This window comes from Myodes glareolus, chromosome 23, assembly GCF_982192425.1.
Source record: "Myodes glareolus chromosome 23, mMyoGla1.1, whole genome shotgun sequence".
NCBI lineage: Eukaryota > Metazoa > Chordata > Mammalia > Rodentia > Cricetidae > Myodes > Myodes glareolus.
Window position 1 is genome coordinate 41557459 of NC_142048.1, and position 24221 is coordinate 41581679.

The 24221-nt window shown below is 42.9% G+C and overlaps 2 protein-coding genes and 1 non-coding gene across 6 annotated transcripts; 2 read left to right on the forward strand and 1 right to left on the reverse strand.

The window, feature by feature from the left end:
- Window positions 1-6978: 6978 nt before the first annotated feature.
- On the forward strand, window positions 6979-16502 carry Mak16 (MAK16 homolog). The gene is made up of 10 exons (XM_048456525.3): window positions 6979-7100; window positions 9211-9260; window positions 9338-9447; window positions 9531-9595; window positions 9746-9897; window positions 11139-11193; window positions 12828-12902; window positions 14451-14561; window positions 15028-15093; window positions 15229-16502. Exons 1-10 carry the CDS (start codon window positions 7086-7088, stop codon window positions 15427-15429), a joined length of 900 nt encoding a protein of 299 aa, XP_048312482.2. The 5' UTR covers window positions 6979-7085; the 3' UTR covers window positions 15430-16502.
- Tti2 (TELO2 interacting protein 2) lies at window positions 9796-23454 on the reverse strand. Of its 4 annotated transcripts, none has more exons than XR_014998715.2 (8): window positions 22528-23454; window positions 20845-21031; window positions 20207-20299; window positions 18686-18873; window positions 18467-18610; window positions 17463-17625; window positions 15932-16099; window positions 9796-10307 (listed from the first exon to the last, which is right to left on the reverse strand). XR_014998715.2 is itself a non-coding variant. In XM_048456524.3 (7 exons), the coding sequence occupies exons 1-7, from the start codon at window positions 23139-23141 to the stop codon at window positions 16004-16006; spliced, it is 1485 nt and encodes a 494-aa protein (XP_048312481.3). In that variant the 5' UTR covers window positions 23142-23454; the 3' UTR covers window positions 13434-16003. The 4 variants fall into 4 exon arrangements, 1 of the variants encoding a protein (XP_048312481.3); XR_014998714.2 differs by lacking the exon at window positions 9796-10307 and adding an exon at window positions 12989-13299; XR_007236276.3 differs by lacking the exon at window positions 9796-10307 and adding an exon at window positions 13434-14523.
- Window positions 23455-23780: 326 nt separating this feature from the next.
- LOC125414577 (small nucleolar RNA U13) lies at window positions 23781-23885 on the forward strand. The gene has a single exon (XR_007236316.2). It is a non-coding gene; the product is annotated as a small nucleolar RNA U13 (small nucleolar RNA).
- Window positions 23886-24221: the final 336 nt, after the last annotated feature.

A 24221-nucleotide genomic window follows, 5' to 3' on the forward strand; every position in this document is an offset into this window, starting at 1 on the left:
ATTATAATTTCCTATTTTACTTTTATAGATTTTCTGTGTGAGCAAATATGTGTGTCTCTGAGTCTGTATGTGTTTCTTGTGATTTTTGTTTGGGCTTTTTTTTCCTGCTTGTTTGTTTTGTCCTGTTCTGGTTTGTTTGTTTTTATTTTATTATTATTATCATTTAATATTACTATTTTAGATGCCTGTTTTGTATTCTAGTGAGAGAATTGTGGATTTGATGGGTGGGGAAGTGGGGAGGATCTGGGAGGAGTTGGGGGACAGCAAACCATAATCAGAATATGTTAGCTGAAAACATCTATTTTCAATAAAAAACAAATATCACTGAATCGAACATTGAGAATGTGTAATGTTTAATTGATAATATACATATATAATGTAATCCTATGCTAAGATAGAAATTCATACATTATGAAAAATAGGAGCTTTTCCTTGGAATTTTAGACTCTCTATTCTTTTGGACTGGGGTTACAAAAACATACTTTTCCTCCTTTATCTTTCAGCTCATAAGCTCTTGAAGAATGCCTCAAAAAGACTCTGTTGGAGAATGCTTTCAAAGCGAGAGATCAAGGACAGAAGAGCAAACTGTCAATTGAAGAGGACTCTCAGCCCTGCTATTTCAAACACCACTCCACGGCTGGGTGAAGGCTGCCAGCCAGACAGTACTTTAAGTGAATCCAGGCTCCTCATCTAAGATTTCTCTGTGCTAACTCTAGAGAGATCCTCAGGGTCACTTGACTTAAAGATGAAGCTCTTGAGAACATCTTTGTTCCACTTTCTGCGTTTTCTCACTTGGCTTCAAGCGGTATACCTGAGTTTCAAAGTAATGTCCCTCCAGTCTTGTCACCGAAATCCTTCCATTTCACCCATCCAGAAGGACAGGCTATGGTACTTCTTAAAGGTCAGGGAAAAAAACGTAAACATTATTCTTTCCATTCCCAATAATAATGTCCTAACAAGTCTCACTGAATAGATGCCCAGTAGGCAGAGTCATTAATACAAAAGCCAAAAATACAAACAAGATATATATGCGAGAAGACCTCTCGTGCTAGAACATTTGCTATTTCTCCTTGGAAAGGATGCACACACTGTTTCTGACTGACTGACCAACAGATGCGGTTTCTGCAGCTCAGAAGAGGTGGCCGATCAGACTGAGGCAGCTCCAGGTGTCACCCACGGTGCCCAAGCCGTCAGAAAACACCCAACGTCAGCCAACCGGTTCTTAGAACACTGAGTTAAAAGGCCCAGTGCTATGAACTCGGGTACAGAAGCCACACAGGGATTTGTGCATTCAATTATTCAAAGACTCAACTGGATTTGGGGGATTGAGTTTGCTGGTTGATTGGTTTTTACAGTCCTGGAAAACAAGGCTTAAAGTGAGCCAGCTAATTATCGCAAAGGACTTTAACAGCTGGGCTGTGGTGTGGCGGTACAGATATATAGCCCCAGAGGCTCAGGAAGCTACTGGAGAGAGGAATGAACGGTCAAAGAGGCATGCCTGGGCTACAGAGCAAGTTACAAGATACCACTCTGAGCAACTTGGTGAGACCCTGTGTGAAAAGAGAATTTATAAAAGTCTTTATTATGGTGATTCAAAAGAGAAATACAGACTCGCAAAATACAGGACAAGATTGAAGTCACGATGGGTCCAGCTGTGCCGATCTGCCCCGGGGAGATGTGAACAGCAGCTCAAGCTTGCTTCTGCTCCCACCCCACAAGAGAGTGAGAGGGACCCCTCCTCTTCCTTATAAGAGATCACATCCACACGCAGAAGCCACGCCCTAAGGCCAGCATCCCAAAAGTTATTGGGGAAAACAGGTCTAGCATGCATGAAGCCTCAATCCAACCCCCAAGAAACCCCTCTCTCTCTGGTCCACAATACTTAAACACAACATTTTGATGTGCTTAGGCATTGCTCTGCGTGTTTTGGACAGCAAGAAAAGTGACATGGTGCACCTTAAACATGTGACCAGGGGTCTCATTTGGCTTCCCATTCTCAGAATAGCAGCAACAATTACAGACAATATTAACTATGTATTCAACAATTCTGTTAAATGCGTCATGAAGATCAGATCATTCAGTGTTCACCTCAACACTTGGAAGAAGTTTTCCTTTGTTCCCATTCGGCGGGTGAGAAATGAAGCTAACAAAGGGCTAAGCAAGTCTCCCGGGGTTGCTGTTCAAATCACCTTTCTACCAATGTGAAAAAACGCCATGGCCAAGGCAACTTATAAAAGAAAGGATTTATTTGGGGCTCATGGTTCCACAGGGTTTAGCACCTATGATGGTGGACAGAAGCAGCAGGCGGACGTGACTGGAGCAGAGGCTGAGAGCTTATATCATGAGTCACAGAAGGAAGCAGAGAGGGCTAACTGGGAATGGTGTGTGGCCTTTGAAACCTCAAAACCTGCCCTTCCCCGCTTCCCAGTTAGATCCGCATTTCTCTTTGTGGCAGCTGTGTCCTACTATCCCCCTAGTTTCTGATGTGATGCAGGGATGTGTGTGTGTGTGTGTGTGTGTGTGTGTGTGTTGTGGGACAATCTTTTTGTACACTGTGAAGATATGTCACTCAGATTGGTTTAATAGAAAGCTAACAGCCAACAGTTAGACTTATTCTTAGCTATAAATGTCCAGTCTTAGCTTGGCTTGTTTCCTGTCAGCTTTTCTTAATTTATGTTTTGCCTTTTGCCTCTGGGCTTTCCCATTTTCTTACTTCTGCAAATCTTACTTTCATTCCATGAATTGGTGCGCAGCTGGATGGCTGTCCCCTGATCTACTCCCTCTTCTCTGGCCACTACCCTTCTTCTCCCAGATTTCTCTATTCAGCCCTGCCCATTCTCTTTCCTGAATACAAAATCAGCACACAAAACTCAATAGACTTTCTACAACCAATGACAAACACACTGACAGGAAATGAAGGAGGAGGCACTCCCATTCACAATAGCACCAAGAACAATATATCATGGCAGATCTCACCAAGGAGATGAGAAAGACCTATGATAAAAACTTTAAAACTAAGAAAAGAGGTCCAGGTAGAAACTAAATGATGGAGGAAACCCCCCCCATGCTCAAGGACTAGTAGAATATTAGGAAAAAATGACCATCCTATCAAAAGCAATTTATGGATTTAATACAGTCTTAATCAAAATCCCCATGTCAGTCTTCAAAGAAGTAGAAATGGGACGCACACATGCCACAATGTGTGTGTGTGTGTGTGTGTGTGTGTGTGTGTGTGTGTGTGTAGTGGGGGGATGGGAAAGGACATCCTGAGGGAGTCAATTCTCCCCCTCCATTGCAAGACATGGGGATCAAACTCAGGTCATCAAACTTGACGGCAAGCACTTTTACCTGCCAAGCTCAGGAATGAGAGTCTCATCATTAAGTGGTTCAAGTAAGTAGTCATGTTAAGAAATCTCATAGCCGGGCAGTGGAGGCGCAGCCTTAATCCCAGCATTGGGAGGCAGAGGCAGGTGGGTCTCTGTGAGTTCAAGGTCAGCCTGGTCTACTGAGCAAGTTCCAGGACAGTCAGGGTTACAAAAAGAAATCGTGCCTCCAAAAACCAAAATCATCATCATCAACATCATCATCATCATCGTCATCATCAACATCATCATCAGCATCATCATCATCATCGTCATCATCAACATCATCATCATCATCGTCATCATCATCATCAACATCATCATCATCATCGTCGTTGTCATCATCATCATCAACATCATCACCATCGTCATCATCATCGTCATCATCAACATCATCATCAGCATCATCATCATCATCGTCATCATCATCATCATCATCATCATCATCGTCGTCGTCATCATCATCATCAACATCATCATCATCATCGTCGTCGTCATCATCATCATCAACATCATCATCATCATCGTCGTCGTCGTCATCATCCCAAGTGGCAGGGAGCTGCAGTCGGGTTCTTAGGCCTGAGGACAAACCATGGCTGTGGCTCACAAAAATTTGGGTCCAGCACAGGCACTTAGAAAAATGATTAATAAATGGAACCTCATGAAACTGAAAACGTCTGTATGGCAAAGGGCACAATCATTTGGGAAAAATGGCAGGCTACAGAACAGGGGAAAATCTTTACCAGTTATACATCTGATAGTCAATATAATTAAAAACTTGGATATCAAGGAAACATATAGCCCAGTTAAAAATGGAGTACAGAACTAGAGAGTTCTCAATAAAGGAATCTCAAATGGCTAAGAAACACTTAAAGGTTCAATATCCTTAGTCAACAGGCAAATGCAAAAAAAAAAATTACTTTGAGATTTCATCTTGCACCAGTCAGAATGGTTGTAAAAATTTTTTTTCTTTCCTTCTGTATGTTGTACTTTCCTACTTCTGCCTTTCCTGATTCTTCTGTGTCTGTCTGGCCATGGGGGGTCTCTTTTTCTTTCATTCCCCCTCCCCACCCCAGCCTAATTTCATCCTTCTGCATACTTGGAAGTAGGAGTAAGCCTGGAAGACCAGCCTATACCTCTTCCTTGACCACTGACCATTCAGCTTTTTATTAGACCAGTCAGGTGCCTTCTTAGGCAGGCAAGATAAAACAGTAACACATCATTACATAATTAGACAAATACAACACATCTTTACATAGTTCAATATTCCACAACACTGAGCCTGGCTTGGTCTTTTAAAAGTCTCAAAAGTCACCCTTAGCTACATGCCTGCTCCATCAAGAATATACCTGTTTCAGTAAAACCATAACTCCTAACCCTCCCCCAGTTTATCAGCTGGGGCCTAAGCATGCGAATATATTAGCTGGCAGGGGCTGGGGCGGGGCAGGGATTCTCATTTAAACCACAGAGCACTACAGATGTGTATGGCTACCTACTTCCTTGGTATTGTTTCTGTGCTTTTAATTAGCTAAGAAATCTGTCCAATCTGAAATCATGAAGACATATACATATGTTTTTTTGCAAAGCTTTCTACTTTAAGCTCACCTATTAAAGGCTGATCACTTTGTGGGGATTGTTTGTTTGGTTGCTTGGTTTTCATTTTTCAAGATAGGGCTTCACTGTGTAACAGCCTTGGCTGTCCTGGAATTCACTCTGTAGACAGAGATAGAGATCTGCCTACTTTCTCGAGTGCTGGGATTAATGGCATGTGCCACTACACCCGAACTCACTTTTTTTTGTTTGATTTTTATTTTAAAGATTATTTATTTTTATATACATTGGTGTATTGCCTGCATGTGTGTCTGTGTGAAGGTGTCCTCAGGTCCATTGGAGCTGGAGTTACAACAGTTATGAGCTGCCATGTGGGTGCTGGGAATTGAACCCAGGTCCTTTGGAATAGCCAGTGCTCTTAACCCCTGAGCCATCTCTCAGATGAGAAAGCTGATCTGAACATTCCTTCTTCCTGCTATCTTGTAGATTGTTTGAACTTTAAGAATTACACTTCATCATATTTTTATCGTATCCTCTCTTTAGTGGTTGACTGTAAGAGAAGCAATATCATGTTGCCATATTCTGTTATTGCTGTTTGGTCAGAGATGCAATCTAGGCACCAAGATCTTTTAAAGACCCCAAGAGTAGGCTTCAGAGGCTTTGGGTCTGGTTTCCTCGTGGTCTTATCCCCTACTGTTGTTTTCTCTTGCTCTCCATTCTCTAGGCTGCATTTTCCCCTTGCTCCTCCTTCCGCCCAGCATCTCCTCATCTGTGGGACTCTGCGTTTGTTCTTTGTCTTCCTTCACAGATAGTCGTGTTGTCATGACGTATTATAGTTTCACCTCATTGGCATTCCCTACTAGTTACCGTTTCTATGGAGTTCTCCCAATAAACCTTTCTGAAAACCCTCTCTCTTTCCACTCTTCCTTTGCTTTATCATTCTAGTTATCACCAACACCGTGAAGATGCGATCTCCCTATAGTACTCAAGCTACTGAGCAAAAGCAATCCTCCTATCTCCGCCTCCCAAACAGCCAGGAGGGATTTCTATGGTGCATAGCTGCTTCATTACTTTTGCAACACTTGCTAGACCCTAAATATTACATTATATAGTATATGGTATCACTTATTTACTTATTTTCTCCCCATGACTCTGTACCCTGAGGGCACAGGACAATTTCCCTCTTTGTTGTTGTTTGCCTAGACCCTGTGAATGTATCTGGTATATGGCAGTCGCTCCAGAATCACTTGGTGAACTATTTCATGACTTTTGGGGGAAAGAAATGGGGAAGCAAACCTTAATTTTGTTATTACCCCTGATGACCTTTTGAAAGCATTTTTCTCAATGGAGGTTGTATGAGTCTGGTAACCTGAGTTTGATTCCCAGCACTATGGGAGAAGCAAGGCTGAGGGGAGAATTTGTCAGTTTTGGGGGGTCACTTGCACACATTTTTTTGTTGTTGTTCATTTTGCTTTAAAGTAGTTCTACAGTGTGTATTTCAAAGTGAGGAGGAAGACAGCCCTCAGAAGTCGCAGCAGGAGCCGGGTGGTGGTGGTGCACGCCTTTAATTCCAGCACTCGGGAGGCAAAGGCAGGCGTTTCTCTTTGAGTTCGAGGCCAGCCTGGTCTACAAGAGCAAGTTCCAGGGCAGACTCCAAAGCTACAGAGAAACCCTGTCTCGAAAAACCAAACTAGTCGCAGCAGGCTAGTAAAAGAGCTGACACCTTTAGGCCTTATAGGCTCCCAGCCACAGCCCGAAGGAGGACGGCGTTAGCATCAAGTCCCCGCGCGTGCATAATGGGAGGCTCGGGAGCGCGCCTTCAACTAGAGAGGACAAGTGAGTCCCACTTTTTAGAGGTTTTGGGCGAGTCCACAACGTGGCCTGCCACTGAGGAAGATGCTAGGAACAAGCGCTCCGAAAACAAACCGAGCAAACGAGAGCGCCGCTCCCTGCGCCGCTAGGGTAGATACAGGCGGCGAGCAAGGTCCGAACTGGTCGAGCGCGAGACAGCGGAAGTGCGCACGCCCAGTCCACTAGGAGACGTCACGACCTTCCACGAGATTGAGACACTCTCGCGATAGGTTATGCCGGGCTCTCCGGAAGTGACTCCCCGGAAGGAGCATGTCTGCTTTCCTTATCCTGCCTAGCGTGGCGTGCTGATCCGCCGACACCATGCAGTCGGATGATGTGAGTTCCCTCCTGTTGCTCTGGAGCCCCGGGGTTTGTTCGGGCCATTTCGTTCTCTTAGGACTCAAACCCACATACTTAGGTGGCCCGTTCGTCTCCTGTTTTCTCGGATTGCGAGATTTGCAGAACCCGGTTTTCAAAACTGGGTCCCCCCTCGAGCCCACTGCGGTTAAAAGGCCAGGACACCCCATCCTCCCGCCGGATCGACTTACTTACTCCCTGGTGCCTAGCGGTAAAGGCCTTTGTGCCGTTGCCAGCAGAGTGACAAGTGTCCCGGGACTTGGGAGGAGGGAGAGGTGCCAAGTTTACAACTCATGTTTAAGGGTCCAGCTCGTCCATGAGCGTTCCTTTTCAGTATACGTATCCTGTGTTAGGCTTTTCTCTACCTTGCTCTACTGTCTGGGTCGTAATTTCGGTAGTGTCCTACGTTCGTCGCTTTACAGGGGTTGTTAATACTTAATCAGTTCCAGCAGTATTTAGGCACTGTGGTAATTACTGAGTACTTGGTTGTTAATCAGTCAGAAAAAAACTTGTTTTTATAAGCACACTGGGGATGGAGAACAAACAGATGAAACGTTTGCATGGTAAACGATACCACAAAAGAAGAGTTATGAGGAAGAGTAGAAAGGAGAGGTCACTGCAGAAATGGCCATTCAGACTTTTCAATGAAAACCAAAGAAATTGGGAACTAGCCAGCCACTGAAGGAGGGTAGGAATGGTAAAGATACAAAGATCGGAGATGGGAAAGGCGGAGTATAGAGGGCATCGGAGGGGCTTGTTACAGGAATCAAGATGGTGAGAGAGGGATGATGAATTTGATATCCTTGCCAGGGCAAGGTGAGGTGGAATCGTGAAGGAAACGTTTTTAGGTCCTTTTAGTGGGAACTAGGGAGAATGTTGTATTCTTTGGAGGAGTGTGGAATTAAAAGTGGCATCTCGGTATGTTTATCATTGGGATCCTTCTAGAGATGCCAAGTGGGCAGCTAGATACACAGACAAATGTGGTGCTTAGGAGAGGTCTGATCCAATGCTGCTTAAAAGCCTCCCATTTCATTAGTTTCCTACCTCCCCCACCAGACAGCCCTATTAAATACCCAACATATGCTTTATGCTTCTTCGTTTTTTCCTTTAATTGCTTTAGAGTCTTTCTCAGTTCCTCTAGACAGTCCATCCAGACTTCTATGCTCTCATACACCCATATATAGCTCTTAAATTGACTGCATGCAACTTGTTGCTGCATCATTTATATACTTTCTCATAGCTAAATACTGTGCTTGAATGGTTGCACTTTATTTCAGCCACAAGCACTCGAGTGTTTATGATGTCAGGGCCTGGAGATGTCTGCTTTTGCATTAGCATAAAGAACACGCTAGCTAGTGAGAGACAGTGAAAGGGATAAAGTTGTGGGATGCATGTCTAAGTATCTAGTACTGTGAAAGGGATAAAGTTGTAGGATGCATGTCTAAGTATCTAGTACTGTGAAAGGGATAAAGTTGTAGGATGTCTGTCTAAGTATCTAGTACTGTGCAGCCTTTGACAGTGAATAGTGAACACATGTGAAAAAGAAAAGTCACCGGGTATATGTGATGTGACTCTTTTTAACACTATGCACAGGTACATACTACAGATGGTAGAATGTATGTATATACTGGGGGAAATTCTGGGAAAATAGTTGCCAACTGTTAATTAAACTCTGTTACTAAATAATAAGCCCTGTAGACCAGGCTGACCTTTAATTTACAGAGATCTGCCTTCTGCCTCCCAAATGCTGGGATTAAAGTCATGTACCACCACTGCCTAGCCATATTTAGGGCTTTAAACAAAAACAAAAACAAGACTACTGTGTAAAGGAAACAAGTCAGGCCTATTAAAAGAACACTTATTTTCTTTCCCTTTATATTTGGACGCTGCAGCACTGTGCTATGACAAGACCCTAGCCTTTTTTGTTTGTATTTTGGTGGTAGTGGTGCTGGACTTAACTGAGGGCTTTGCACATGCTGGGAAGAATTATACCAGTGAGCACCATTTGCAGCCTGGAGAACACTGCCTCTTTTTACATTAAACAGAACCTTTGGGGTCAGAGTAAAAGGGCTTTCACTTTGTCTTGCAGGTTATCTGGAATACACTAGGAAACAGACAATTTTGTTCTTTCAAAATAAGGTGAGTATATTGCAGTCTAGACTGAAACGTATTTAGTTGCCCCCTTGGTTGGAAACACTTCTTTCCTTTCATCCTAGAACCAAGACTCAGGGCTTTTGCAGAAATGAGTATAGTCTGACTGGGCTGTGCAATCGATCATCTTGCCCTCTGGCAAACAGTCAGTATGCGACCATTAAAGAAGAGAAAGGTATGAAAACCACACAAAAGTTTATAAAAGGTTCTTTTTAGTTTGACTGTAAATAGTAACATGGCTGTTTAACTTATCCATAGGACAGTGCTACCTGTATATGAAGGTCATAGAACGAGCAGCTTTTCCCCGGCGACTCTGGGAGCGGGTAAGTCTCACTGAGAAAACTGCAGGGACTGTTGTTCAAGACACTATGGCCATCTCTAGACATTGAAGCCATCTTCTTTATGCCCTGTCATTACTAACATGAAGGCCTAACGATTTACCTTCCCCCTCGTTTCCCTTTTCTGTTCCACAGGTCCGACTTAGTAAAAACTATGAGAAAGCATTGGAACAAATAGATGAAAATTTAATTTACTGGCCTCGCTTTATTCGACACAAATGTAAGCAGAGGTTTACCAAGATTACCCAGTACCTGATTCGAATTAGAAAACTTACACTGAAGCGGCGGTAAGGGCCAAGTTCATTCCTTTATTTACGTTCAGTCTTTTCCTAGACCGTGTCAAAAGCAGCACTTCCTGTTAAACTCACCTGTGACTGGGATATGGCTGTGTCCAGTGGCTCTGCAGGATTTTAAAGCACAAGATGTGTACCCTACCTACCTGGAATTTTTTCTGTGTTGGTCCCTGAGAAAAGCTGAAATGAAAGCTTTCAAAATGATGTAAAAATGTGATTATCAGGAGTGTGAACGACACCCAGGGTAAAGATGACATGGAATCCACAGGACTAATAGTTCTGAAGGAGTGCCAAATGGAGGCCTTTTCGTGGAGATCAGCAGAGAATGTTAAAAATTACGTGAACCTTTTTCAGAAAATTCCCATTTCTTGGTTCACTGAAGCATTAACCTTAGTATAATGAACCTAAAGAAAATAAAAATAACCACATTAAAACACATGTTAAAAACCGGGCAGTGGTGGTGCAAGCCTTTAATCCCAGCACTCGGGAGGCAGAAGCAGGCAGATCTCTGTGAGTTCGAGGCCAGCCTGGGATACAAGAGCTAGTTCCAGGATAGGCTCCAAAGCTACAGAGAAACCCTGTCTCGAAAAACCAAACCAAAAAAAAAAAAGAAAAGAAAAGAAAAAGGAGGGGGACGACTGGAGAGATGGCTCAGAGGTTTAGAGCACTGACTGCTCTTTCAGAGGTCCTGAGTTCAATTCCCAGCAACCACATGGTGGCTCACAGCCATCTGTAATGAGATCTTGTGCCTTCTTATGGCCAGCAAGCATACAGACAGACAGAACATTGTATACATAATAAATAAATATTTAAAAAAAAAGAAAGAAAGAAAAACCCACATGTTAAAATATTTGACTTCTGTAGCTGGGCATAGCAGTGCATGACTTTAATCACTTGGGAAGCAGAGGCAGGTTGATCTCTGTGAGTTCAAGGCCAGCCTGGTTTACAGAGCAAGTTCAAATCTTCTGACCCTGTAGTACATGCTGGCCTAGAACTTAATATGTAGCTTCTAATTCACAGTGATCCTTCTGCCTCAGCTAAGTTACTGATGTGAATGAGCCACCACTTGGGCTCCTGGCGTTTCATACCATTCAACTGTAGGTGTGTGTGTTCATGCTCACATGCACATGCAAACCTAGAGCTTTGCGTTACGTGTCAATAGAAAACCAATTCTAATTCTTTAATCTTTTGAATGAACTTGAATTTTCTAATATAATGTATTTGATTTCTGCTAGGAAGAAACTTGTTCCTTTGAGCAAGAAGGTTGAGCGGAGGGAGAAAAGAAGAGAGGTAAACACTGTTCTGATACTTACATAGCTTCTCTATCTCCATGTGAGAAAGGGGTTGGTGCCTGGGGTTCATCATAATGAGTCACAAATTGGGGAGTGTATCTTCAGTGACATAGGGTCACTTTCATATCTTCAGATTATGATTTTCAGTGAAGGCTAAAATCAGATACTCTGGGGTGTTTGGATATAATGGAAAACAGTAAGAAGGTATTTTAGATAACTCCATATCTAAAATTCCTGTCAGACATTTCAGAATTTAGAATTTTGACATTGTCTGACTCATACATTATCTTCAGCCGAGTTTAAACCCTGTCTGTAAGTAACCTTATGGCTATTTTTGGTTATATTATTTAGAAAATTGAAAGGTTTTGATTGTTGGTTTAAAAAAAACAAGGAACGGAACACTCTGCTCTGGTCTCGGGCTAAGCTATTCTGAAGTAAACTGGGTTGTTTGGTTACTAAAGGGTGGTGATGGTAACATGCACGAAGAGAGCAGCCTGCTTCAGAAGTTCCAGCTTTTGTCCGGAGTAGTCTCTGTCCTCCTCTCTGATACTTCTGAGTTGAGTCGAGCTTCCTCCTCAGAATCAGCTGTCCTGACAAGTTCCAGTTCTCATTCCTTCTTGGCATTCACGGTGCTTTCACCTTCACGAAATGGCATTCGCTTCCTTTTGTCCTTTTAAGGACTAATCACATGGACCTTTAGATCTCTAATCTGTTGTTTCATTGCTGTCCAAGACAGCCTCTTACTATGTGACCTAAACTGGCCTAACATGATCCTCCTTTAGCACCCCAGGTGTGTATCACCACACAGAGCTTATATGACTGGAGACTGCACTGAATTCTTAATTCTCCACTAATTATACACCAATTTTTATTCAAGTCCAGCTAGTGTCTTTCCATATTCCCTAATTATCAAACAGGTGCTCTTGCAAACATTGCAGAGAAAGGTACACTTCTTCTATGTGAATTCAGAGGCCTCCTTCCCACCAAAAGTATTTTCTGACACTTTTTTCAATGTACTTAGGTATTTATAGTGTACATAGAGCACACATGCATGGCATACCATGTCACTCACAGCCTTGAGTGACAGTCCTCAAGCAGCTCCTCCTATTTTCTTGAGAGCTTTTATTGGCCTGAACTCTGTAGGCCAGGATCTTTCCCACAAGCTTCCAGGGGTCCACCTATCTGCCTCCTTTGTTGCTATTGACACAGTTATTAGTGTATGCCATCATGTGCCTTTCTGTGTGGATTCTTGGGAGTCCAAACTCAGGTCCTCACTTGATCAAGTCACAGGTCAAGCACTTTACCAACTGAACCATCTCTCCAGCCCCTCTTGACATTCTTAAATGTATGTAAGCATATACGTGCAGTTTGTCAATCAAGAACTTGTTAAAAATCCAGAATACTATTGCTGAAGTCATAGGAATTATTTTCTTTAGTTGTTATGTTTATGCAAATTATAGATGGGAATTCTTGAAAGAAGAAATGTGTCTGGATAGAGAGGCAAAAGCCTCACTAATGGAGGCAAGTAGGAAATAACTACACCACATCATACTGTTATTAAAAGCTGGTAATTATTGTGCAGGCTAAAAAATGAGTCCTAATGGAGTAATGGATCTGCACTTTTTCTTATAGGAAAAAGCATTAATAGCTGCCCAGCTGGACAATGCCATTGAGAAGGAATTACTGGAAAGACTGAAACAAGAAACGGTGAGAAAGCTAGTAGTGTTGGCATGTGTTTTCTTAAGTAGTAGCACCATGTTAGGAAATACAGAAAATGCATTTTTAAATTTTTATTTGTTTGTTTATTAGGTGGGTTGTTTTTTTGTTTTTGATTTTGTTTTGAGACGTGGTTTCCCTGGTTGTCCTGGAACTCATTTTGTAGACCAGGCTGGAGCCAAACTCAAAGAGATCTACTTGCCTCTGTCTTCCAAGTACTGGGATTAAAGGCTTGTGCCACCACTGCCCAGGTAATCCATTTATTTTTAAACATGTCACAAATAGCTGTCCCGTGGCAATTTGTCCATGGAATAAAACAAATTCAATGTAGGCCTGTCTTCCTGGTGAGACTTTTTTCCATTTGCCCTTATTTCCAAGCTCAACAGTGCTGTATAAAAACATAGAAGTCATAGGTTTTCCCTCCATCCATGCATAGCCTCCAGGGCCAGACCTGATTCCGGGCAGCAAAGAACAAAAAGATAGGCAGAAAGCTGGGGTTGGATGAGAAACCTGAGCACCCTGGAAGCTTATCATGTTTAATATATAGAGTTGAACAGGGAGGCAGTTATTACACACAGCTGAACAAGGGAGTAGGCTTATTACATGCAGATAAATAAGGAGGCAGGGTTTATGGTACACAGCTGGACCAAGGAGACAGGTTTAGCTAAATCTTAGTAGGGGCAGTCTCTGTAGTAGGGACTTCTTCAGACCATAAATGTTGGGGGAGGTGGTGCTATAGTAGACATCAGCATGTGCACTCAGACCAGAGGACAGCTTTGCCATCCCTCTCTGAGCCTCACCTTGGGACACAGCTTTGCCGTTCTTCCAGGGTCTTATGCTCTGGGGTCCTTGGCATAGCCGTACCATGGCATCAGCAGACATTCACTCACTCCAGTACCTCCCTATAGTTTATCTTGCTGTTTTGAGACTATAACTCATGATAACATCACATTCATTATGTAGCAAAAGATGATCTTAATTTCTTGATCTTCCTGCCTCCAACCAGGTTGGAATGGGGAGGTCACCATGCAGGTGTATATGATGTTGGAAATTGAACCTAGGAATTTGTATGTGCTAAATAAGTACTCTGCCTATCAAGCTCTGTCCTCGGTCTCAATGGCTAGAGTGTTTGCTTTTGTGTGTTACTCTAGTCTTTTGAGGTTCTTTAAGTTCTTAAAAACCTTTTTAAAAGGTATCTCAGTCTTTTGACTAATAACAGTGTCATTTAGAAAGATGGAAAGGTGATTAAAATGTGTTACTTCCCTTTCTAAGCAAAATTAGATTTGTCCCAATGTTGTGGTTTCATAAACTAGTAGATTTGAAATGACTTGGCTCTCTTCTCCATAGAAGCTATCTATTTAACTGCTGATTGTTAAACGTTGTAAATATACTGTACATAGGTTGGAAACTATAGAGATATTGTTCATCACAGTTTTCTTATTTAGTGCCTGACGATGAATAATATGCTTGTTGGGCAGAGGAACTTTGAAAAATGTAATACTCAGGAACAGTTAAAGGCAGTCTATGTTTATTCTTCAGTATGGCGACATCTACAACTTCCCCATCCATGCCTTCGACAAGGCCCTTGAGAAACAGGAAGCAGAGAGTGACTCTGAAGATGAAGAAGAAGATGAGGAGGAAGATGAAGAGGTGAGTATAGTTTGTCTTGTATTAAAACACAGTAATCTTTAGGACATGTTCTCATGTAATTCAGAGGCAGCATTTTCCCCATTTTTTTTTAGAGATTTGTTATATATACAGTATTCTGCCTGCATGTCAGAAGAGGGCATCATATCTCATTACAGATGGCTGTGAGCCAGCTTGTGGTTGCTAGGACTTGAACTCAGGACCTCTGAAGAGCCAGTGCTCTTAACCTCTGAGCCATCTCTCCAGTTCTCCACCCACCTTTTGTATCATGTGATGATTAATTCTGGTTTAGCAGAGTTCAGCCAATAAACTATAGGCTTTATTTTTCTTTTTAATTTATAAATGTTAAACTTGAGAGTAATGGATTTGGTAGACTCTGATTCACTTATTTATGAAGAGGTAAAACTACATGTCTAAACTGGATCTTCATTTTTTTTTTCCCCTAACCTGTAACTATGTTTTATCTTAGGATGTGGGTAAAAGAGAGTTTGTAGAAGACGATGATGTAGATGAGAGTGACCTGAGTGATTTTGAGGTGAGCTCTGTGGAATAAAGAATGTTTTGTGGGCTGCTACAAAAGTGGGGAGCAGGGAGGACCTGAACACAGAAGCAGGGAAGAGTCTGGAGAAATTGTGCACTCCCATGTCTGACTTCTGTCTCCACGTATTAGGATATGGATAAACTGGATGCTGGCAGTGACGAAGAACAGGATGAGGACTCCTCCAGTGAAGAAGAAGAGGAAGAGAAGGCCCTTAAGGCCAAACACAAAGGCAAAGCACCCTTGAAAGGACTTTTGCGGAAAAAACGGGCCTATGTGGAGATAGAGTATGAGCAGGAGACAGAGCCCACAACCAAAGCCAAAACCACATGAGTTTCCTTCACGTTTTATCCTGAAAAGTCAACACTTCCAATTGTGCTCCTTTGTGCTATATTTCATACAGTATTTATATTGCTAATATTTATGTCACTCAGGGAGTGAGTGAAGAGAGAGCCTTACAGTGTAAAGAGTATTTTTGTAACACGTGCTGTTTGTAACAGCCTGAGCCCAGGGAGCTCACAGAGGAGCCCCTGGAGCTGGACTGACACTGTGTGTAAATGGTTCTAAATTACAAGTGATAAATTTTCCCTTCCCAATTTTTACTTAGAAATGTCAGTGTTTCTTTATCCTTTTTAGTTTTTTGAGACAGGGTTTTTCTGTGTAGTCTGGGCTGTTCTGTAACTCTTTCTGTATACCAAGCTGGCCTCAAACCCAGATCCACCTCTGCCTGCTGAGTGCTGGGATTAAAGGCTTGTGCCACCACCACCCAGCTTCAATATTTTTTTCCTTGTTCAGTTTCTCTTATAAACTGAAGGAAACAAAAGTTCAAACTTACAATGTTTAGTATAAAAATAGATTTTCCGTAAGTCCATCCACACCCTTCCTTGCTGGTTGGTCATGGTACGTGTCACTCAGGGACACCTGCAGAGCACTGCTGCACTTTCCTGATGCAGCTCACCACTGTGCTGTCTTCACAGGACAGGACAATTCTAGACAGGAGACCCTGAAACATGAAACCAAACAAGCAGTAAATTTGTAAAACCTGTTTCCCCATTGTCTTATCTCATACACTTGAGTGTATGGCACTAAGGGAAGTGCCTCTACCAGAGGAGGTGTCAGTTAAAACCTGTTCCATGCGTGTACATAGCCCACTGGCTTCTAAGAGCCTGCTTCATTCTAGCAAAACAACTCAAACTGGACCTCTGGCTGGAAAACTGCACAAACGTAAAGAGCAGCTGTGAGATGTTTGAATAAACTGTAAAGCAAACCACACCTGAGCTCTACGTATTTTGGAGCATGAATTACTTCTCATGTTCCTTTAATCTTTAGAGATTCTTACTGTAATAAAAATGGGAAATTAGTCTTTCAATTACTTGTAAATAAATACATGTTATAGATTCCATAAACTGTAGTTCTGAGAATTTTGTGGGACATGAAAATGAATTTCCTGCTGGTAAATTGAGTATTTGGAAACTGGGGAGATAGCTTAGTGGGATGAGCATGCGGACCTGGGTTCAGTCCATGTCATCAGTGGGAGCACACACCTGTAACCTAAGTATGGGGAGGGGGAAACAGGTAGATCCTTGGGGCCTACTTGGCCCATCAACCAACCAGCCAAGCCTGCTCGAAGAATTCCGTGTCAGTGAGATCTGTTTTAAAAAGTGGGGACTGGAGAGATGGCTCAGTGGTTAAGAACACTGCTCTTCCAGAGGACCGGGTACAATTCCCAGCACCCACATGGCAGCTCACAACTGTCTGAAGATCCAGTTGCAGGGGATCTGACACCTTTACATCAATTAAAAATATTAAAAAAAAAAAAACCCAAAGGTGCGTGAATGATACCGTCACATTCATTTGCCTGCACATGCACACGAGAATATGGACAAACATCTCAAGAAGTGTCCCTCCTACCATAGGAACATTGTGGTATCTCAATTACAGTATTAATCCTTAGCAGCTAAGAACCTCATTGCTTTGGGCTTTGTTGGTACTGGTTTTAATTCAATGTCTAGAGCAGAACTTTAAGGTGTCTCAGTAATACAGTAGGTGTCATGTCAATCTCAGAACAGAACTTAATTGTATAAAATCCTGGTGGCTTGGCTTGTTCTTTCTTGTCCTGAACGCCAGTAATTTCTGATCTTTTTTGCTCTAAATGAATACTATAAAAGTATGGCCCTACCACCAAAAATAAACAGAGTGAGGTATCGGACAAACAGTCCAAGACTAGAGAGTACAGAGGTAGGGGCCTAACACCCTCCATGTTCATGTCCAAACTTGGTTGGGCATACAAGTACTTAAATTACAATTAATCATGGGTTACCTAGGCACGAGGCCCACTGAAACCGACTTGCAGAGTCTTGCCTTACCTTCACCTGCCCCTGAGAACAATGGTCCAGAAGAATCAGGCAGTCTGTGGCTTCCTGGAGCAGGGTGCTCTTAGTGGCCTCAGTCGTGAGACTTGTGTCCCTTGCTACATCGCATATCAGTTTCAGGAGGGCCTTCAGCAAGACCACAACTCTGCAGGAAATTCTGAAATCACGAAAAAAAAAAAACCTTCATATTGCAAACTGGAATGTTAAACTTGGACAAGACTTGGTCCAGATATGGGAAAACTGAGTCAAACAGGAGCAAAGACAGCAGATTGTTAGTCTCAGTTCCTTTCTACTGCACCCAGCCTGTGTACACACACTGGCTTGCTTGCTCAAGAACACTTGACACCAGTTAGGGAGCAGAGACAGGTGGATCCCTGAGAGTCTGAGCAGCCAGCAACACCCTGCTGTCTCAAACAAACCACCAGGAAACTGTTTCCTGCCAATGCTTAATTCTGTTCAAGGAAACTGCCCTATTATGGGCTGAGAAGATCTCTCCTGCTCAAGGCCCTATAATTTTGACCTGAGATGAGACAGCCTAGTCATGTAAGTTAATGCTTGGACATGAAGGGTAAAGTGAGACTGCAGGTAGTGGTATGTACTTAGACTCCTAGCACAGAGGACACAGAAGGATCTAGAACTTGAGCTCTACTACAGAGAAAAACCTTAAGAGAAATAAGGATGACTGGCACGGCTTAGGTATCAATATGAACTTTCAGTCACTGGCTACTCACTTGCCTAGTCTATTATTCTACTTTACTATTAATTGCTTTTCTCTAAATCTTCCTCCTTCCGATGAAATAGACAGAAGTATTGGTTACATGATATTCTGAGTACACATCATGCCACTAAGTTATAGGCTTTAACTTGGTAAGTTTTACAAGCCAAACTTTAATGAAAGGTGGAAAACAATATGCACTGTGGGATATATATGTATGTGTATATATGTATATGTATACACACACACGCACACGCACATGCAATATTTCTGGATGCTTTACCTGGGCCAAGTATACTGCAAGACAAGTTTCAGGGTTTCCAGTATCTTCAACCTGGTTTCTTCTTCTGGTCCGTCATAAACCTCCAGATAACCAATGATAACTTGCTCCAGCCTCTTCATGTGCCGAACAGTTAGGATCCCCAACCTAAAAAAAGAAGAGGAAATGAGATGCCAAGAAGTTGAACATGGTGTGTGTGAGCAGAGCAGCCCAGGCACTTACTTCTTCACAAAAGCGGGCAGGTTTCTGGCATACGTCCTACGTAAGAGAAGGCGATGCTCTGGCTCCATGTGGGTGAGGATCAGCTGTAGTACATCATGACAGTGGGCAGTGGCTCGAGCTGCGTCTCCCTTCCAGTGCAGAGCTTTCTCTAGCACAGGGAATAAATCTAGGAGGCACAGGAGCACAGCCTAGAGAAAAGAATGAAAAGGAACCAGCGTTCATTTATTTGCATTCACAGCATTTCTGACTCTTCTAAGGTCTTCATTAATCTACTGCCCCTAGGATATGTCACAGAACTCTAAAAGACATATTACTGCAGATTTTCAAACCTCCTCTCAAGAACTGTTCTTTACTAATCTGTGAAGTGGAAAGAATGGCTGAGCTCAGGCCTTGCTTAACCCAGGAATCTAGATCTATTGTCCCTTAGACTTAGTGGTCCATGACAGTCATGGGCACTTTACATCAGACTGCTCCACAGAATCCACGATGGCCCAAACTTTTTTATTTGAAGTTATCATGTCCAGGCATTCCCTTTTAGCACTCCGGCTTTTCTAGGTTTCTGACGATTTAAAAAAATCTCCTTTCTATCCCATGTTAATAAATTTTCGATCTGATATTAAGTGGATTCCCAGTACTCAAAATATTATAGGTAGAGAAAGCACAGAAGAGAAGCAGGGAGGAGCTGCTGATCACTGTGCTGTGCATCTGCCATCTGCCATCCCAGCACTTAGCAGCCAGGGTCAGTGCAGGTTTCCGGCCAGCTAGAATCAGACCCTGTTACAGAAAACAAGAGCAACAAGTTGAGGAGGCTCAGTAGAGAGCACTTTCCTTGCATGTATGAGAACTGGGATTCAACCCCAGCACAAAGAAAACCAAGATGTCTCTACTAATAACTTTCCATAGCTTGTTTCTTCTGTCTTCACAGTGTTCTCTCTCCTAAGAAACTACTTTTTACCCTTCATTAACATCTATCCCATCATTCCCACAGTCACCTTAAAGCTACCCTCAACCTTGCTAGTTGCCTATTGCTGCTGGTCACACATTACATCTCTTGTAATATAGCTATTGCTGTATTATGCATACACCGGGATTGATGTATGCAGTCATATATTTACATAAAAGTCTTCCAAAGGGTTTCAAGCTAGAAACACTCTCTGAATCACTTATTCTTGAACCTACCAGATACACATAACAGCCATCAGTTAGTGGCTGTTGGCTGGAGAAGGACACTAAAGTATCTACATACAAGAGGTTTCAAATCCATTTGTTGACATGGACCAGCACAGAGGAAGAACATTTAATTAATAAAAACAGATCTACCCACAAGTGGCGTATAGTTGACATTCATGAAGATAAAAGCTGGGCTGTTCTGCAGATGTTCAGGGGAGTGGATGCCCTCTTAACACTGAGATGCAGCAGCTTTCAGGTGTCCTCCTTTTCCCAGGGGACAACAGCTCTAAACTGCAATACTACCCTCGACACATCCCAGAACCCAGGAGGTTAGGAGTAAATCTTACACACCTGAATGAGGTTGTGCTCTGGCATGTACAAGTGGTTGAAAAGGGCGTGGTAAAGGACCTGGGCTCTGTTGTACTGCAGCAAATCAGCAGCAGGCTGCAAACACACAAATTATTCAGTTAAAGGTTTCTCAAGAGTGGCAAAATGTGGCTAATTTTAAATTAGATATGGGTATATGCAGATTCAGTAAACCACCCTTTTCTGCATGCATTTCAGGAGTGCCACAGTACAAACGTCTCCTTCAGCAACACTCTGTACATTTTGACATGATCCCTTTTGAGTTCTGCTTTTTTTTCAAACTTGAGAGCTACCAGTTAATTTCTATAAGCATGTTTGTCTTTGCTTCTATTATCATATATATATATTTATATATAATATATTTATATAATGAAGCATGACTTTGTCTCTTCTAAAATTGCCAATTTAGTTATTATATTATCAGTGAGATACTATTTCTACCAGGTTGGATGAGAAAGATATATTATATATATGAAGAAAAAACATAAATAAGTGAATAAAATGACAACATGAAGAGAAAGCTACTTATAAGACATAAACAGAGAAAAATAGCTGAGAAAGGAAGCACAGCCATGAGTAGCTCAGCCCGCCCAATCAGTACAGGCCGGAGTGAGGCTGCTCACCACGTTAATCACAATGTGATGGAGGCACTGCACACCCAAGACTTTATTCTCGGTCTGATAGTCATCTGAGATGAGCAAAGACGGAGGAAGTATCTTCTCCAGATGCTGGCTGAGCCAGGGCTGAGTGACCTGCTGCAGAGTCCAGGAGAAAACATGTTTAACTGCAGGATTATTCTTCCAGGATTCCCTGCAAGGGCACATGAAAACCACGCTAAGTAAAATGACACAATATTAGCAAAGAAACTATTTAAGCTTAACAAGAGTTTCTGTTTTTGTCTTTAACAGATTTATACATATACATTTATATATCCTACACAACTTGTTTTTTCAAATACATTTTATGATTTGAATTACTTGCATTATACACATTTAGCAACTGCCCAGACTCTGGGTAATATAAGCTTATCAAATAAGTAGCCCCATTTATAACTACAGCTATGTAAAAGTCCTCTAGGTCAGTGGTCATGTTGGTGGATGATGTGCCATGTGCTGAGGAGAGGAGAGGAAAGGTGTCTCATCATTACAGTGTCCAAGTAACGAATCAGAACACGAGCACCAACTCAGTTTATAAAAGGAGTCTGCACATCTGCCTCAACCTCCTCAAAATAATTACTGTATAATAAACTATATTGCCTTGAGTTACAAATAATAAAATAAGATTCATGGACACTACCTGACCTAGTCCTAGCCAAAACAATAAAAGAAACACTAAAACTGTGCACAGTGTTGCACCTCTGTAATCTTAAGCATGAAGGAAACTGAGGCAGGAGGGTCTCTCAAGGTTGAGGCCAATGTGGACTAACTACGTAAGAGCTCAGAGACAGGCTATAAAGTAAGCATGTCTGAAAGAAAGAAAGAGGCGCTAGTTTCAAAGCCTTTTAGCGCCAATTTTATTTTGTGTCAGCATTCTGGTGCCAGAAGACTAGGGCTCTAGCTCAGGCAGTAATGGGCCTAACACGCACAAAGCCCTGGGCTCAATCCGAGGCAGAGCACACAGCAGGCATGGCGGGGTACGCCTGTGGGGCATATAATTAAAAATAATAAAATCCCTTTAAAAGGAAAAAAAAAAACCTTGCCTGGAATAGATGTGATGACACACAAAGACATTAGAGGCAGACCAATCTGTCAGTCCCATGTTGGCCTGGTCTATAGAAGAGTTTCGGGTCGGCCCGGACTATATAGTGACACTCTATCACAAAAATGAATAAATAAAATATAAATAAATGAACAAAATTAAAACCTGGCTGAAAACAAAACAAAAAACTAAACGTAGCAAGACAAAATTCACAGCAAGTACTTTAGCTAATAGCAATCCAATTCAGTCCACTTTATAGTGAATTGATTTTCATCACTTTATTTCAATTATTAGTTCCTTATATAATAATCATCCTAATTTAATAATTAACAGTTATCAGAGTCAGAGGTCCCAATATTTAAATCCAAACTGAAAGATTGGTGTTTAGCATAAGATACTTGATTCCATACAAATGGGACAGAATTTCCAACTTCCCAAGGCAGTCGTTCTAGGCAGAAAAATGGAGTTAGAAGACTACGGTTCTAATCTGGAGTTTGCCTCTATCTGGTTACCTCATTTCTAGCAGGTCACAACCGCTCTGGGCCTTAAGAGATCGACTATGCCAACATTTCTATCTGCCTGCTTATAGTGAAAGGTGCAGTACTCACTTATTCAAACGGGGTTTCAGAAGCCCCAAGACCGCAGCAAATCTCCCTCGATCATCCTCATTTTCCCCGCACAAGAATCCTGCCACAGAACTGCACTCCGTAACCCGAAGCAGTAAGGACAGCACCTCGTCAGCCACCTGCTGAGACCTTGTGCTGGTCCACGGCTGCTTCAGTCTGTGTGTAGTGGCAAAAACATACACGGGTCCCGCCAAGTGGCGGAGGCCCGTCTTCCACGCAGGGCAGACCGGGGAACTCTTAGCAGTAGTTTCCACCTTCCCCAACAGCTTGAGAAACAGTAACCCGACTTCGGTTGCCTTCTCGGGCACTTCGGAATGGCCGTCGCCTCCCTCTGCCTTCTCCTGGGGCGGGGCTGCGAACTTTTCCAGGGCCTTCGCCACCTGTCCCAGGACCTCGGGCATCCCCCGAGTCCCACTCCCCGCAAATAACTCGTTCCCATCGGCGGCCTCGATTAAAGCACTGAGGTCGTGCAGGACGGCGGGTCTGGCGTGGCCCCGGCCTGGCGCCTGGCTAAGACCGTGAAGAATCTTGGAGAGGGCATGTTCGAGGGTGCGAGCAGAGCCCTCGGAGGGAGGGGAGGCCTCGTCCAGCTTCATTCCAGCTCGCTCCCGGGTGGGTTGGGTCCCCCACCGGGGACGGGGTCTAGAGTCTCAGAGGGAAGATCGCCCCCGGGCTGGGAGTCTCCCAACGAACGGCACGGAAACCAGAGACAGACGACTAGAGTGCAAGAGCCTCAAACTCCTAACACGTGGAGGAATTAATCCCTCTGAAGACCGAGAACCAAAAAAAGTAAGTTTTAAAGATAAACTACTGAGCCGTGACACCTTCGAGGCCCCCAGGACCTACAGCTTTCCCGGTACAGACTCTACACTCAGCAACTTCCGGCCCCGGGCTCGTTGTCGCCGTAAAGTGCAAAAGTAACTTCCGCCAGGGGAGCCGCAACGCTTCCGGTCACGACTTACAGCCGGAAAGCAACAGCCAGGCCGAGAGGGAACGCTGTCAAAGGTGGAGCTATGAAGAATATATTTGCATAATTAAGCGTCCGTTCGATAATTTTGCTGCTGATTTTATTTTCTAGAGCAGAGACAAGAGCATGCTCCCAAAATCTCCCCAGTAGATTTTAATTGTGCTAGATTTTGTGTTCAGAAACTAAATAGAGCCGCACTATGTTAGTCGCCCTCCCTGTAAAACCTGTAGGACTGACTTGACTGTTCCTCTCGCACGCAGGAAACTTGATCCTTTCATGGTTCATGAGCATGATGATTGGGGTTTCACGCTACTGCGTGATATGTGCCGCCCATTAAACCTTGTTACGACGTGGGCACATTACCCGTCTGACGTGAACTTTATAGGATCCTTAGTTTTGTTGTGAATTTTAAGTTAAGTTACTCGTTTTGAATGCTTTAGGACATGCCTTATTATAACTATACTTCTTTTAAGATTCTTGTGTCTATGAGTGTTTAGTTCGCAGCAGACATATCCGTGTATCGCCTGTGTACCTAGTCCCTGTAGAAGCCGGGAAAGGCTGTTCATACACAGATGGCATACCGTGTATATTGTGCGCATACCGTGTATATTGTGCGTTCCTGGTCCCTAGGGAAGTGAGAAAGTCTGGTTCGCTGAACTTGACTTTTTGAAGGTTGTTAGTCATGGCATGCCTTTAATTGCCGAGCCAT

Excerpts from the sequence above, each read along its gene's own strand:
- Mak16 (XM_048456525.3), top strand. Across the intron at positions 12,903-14,450 it reads AAAGACTGAAACAAGAAACG|TATGGCGACATCTACAACTT; the intron begins GTGAGAAAGCTA and ends TTTATTCTTCAG. Across the intron at positions 14,562-15,027 it reads ATGAGGAGGAAGATGAAGAG|GATGTGGGTAAAAGAGAGTT; the intron begins GTGAGTATAGTT and ends GTTTTATCTTAG.
- Tti2 (XM_048456524.3), bottom strand. The coding sequence starts at position 23,141 with ATGAAGCTGGACGAGGCCTCCCCTCCCTCCGAGGGCTCTGCTCGCACC. Across the intron at positions 21,032-22,527 it reads CTGAAACCCCGTTTGAATAA|GGAATCCTGGAAGAATAATC; the intron begins GTGAGTACTGCA and ends GTGCCCTTGCAG. Across the intron at positions 18,874-20,206 it reads CAGAGCACAACCTCATTCAG|GCTGTGCTCCTGTGCCTCCT; the intron begins GTGTGTAAGATT and ends TCTTTTCTCTAG.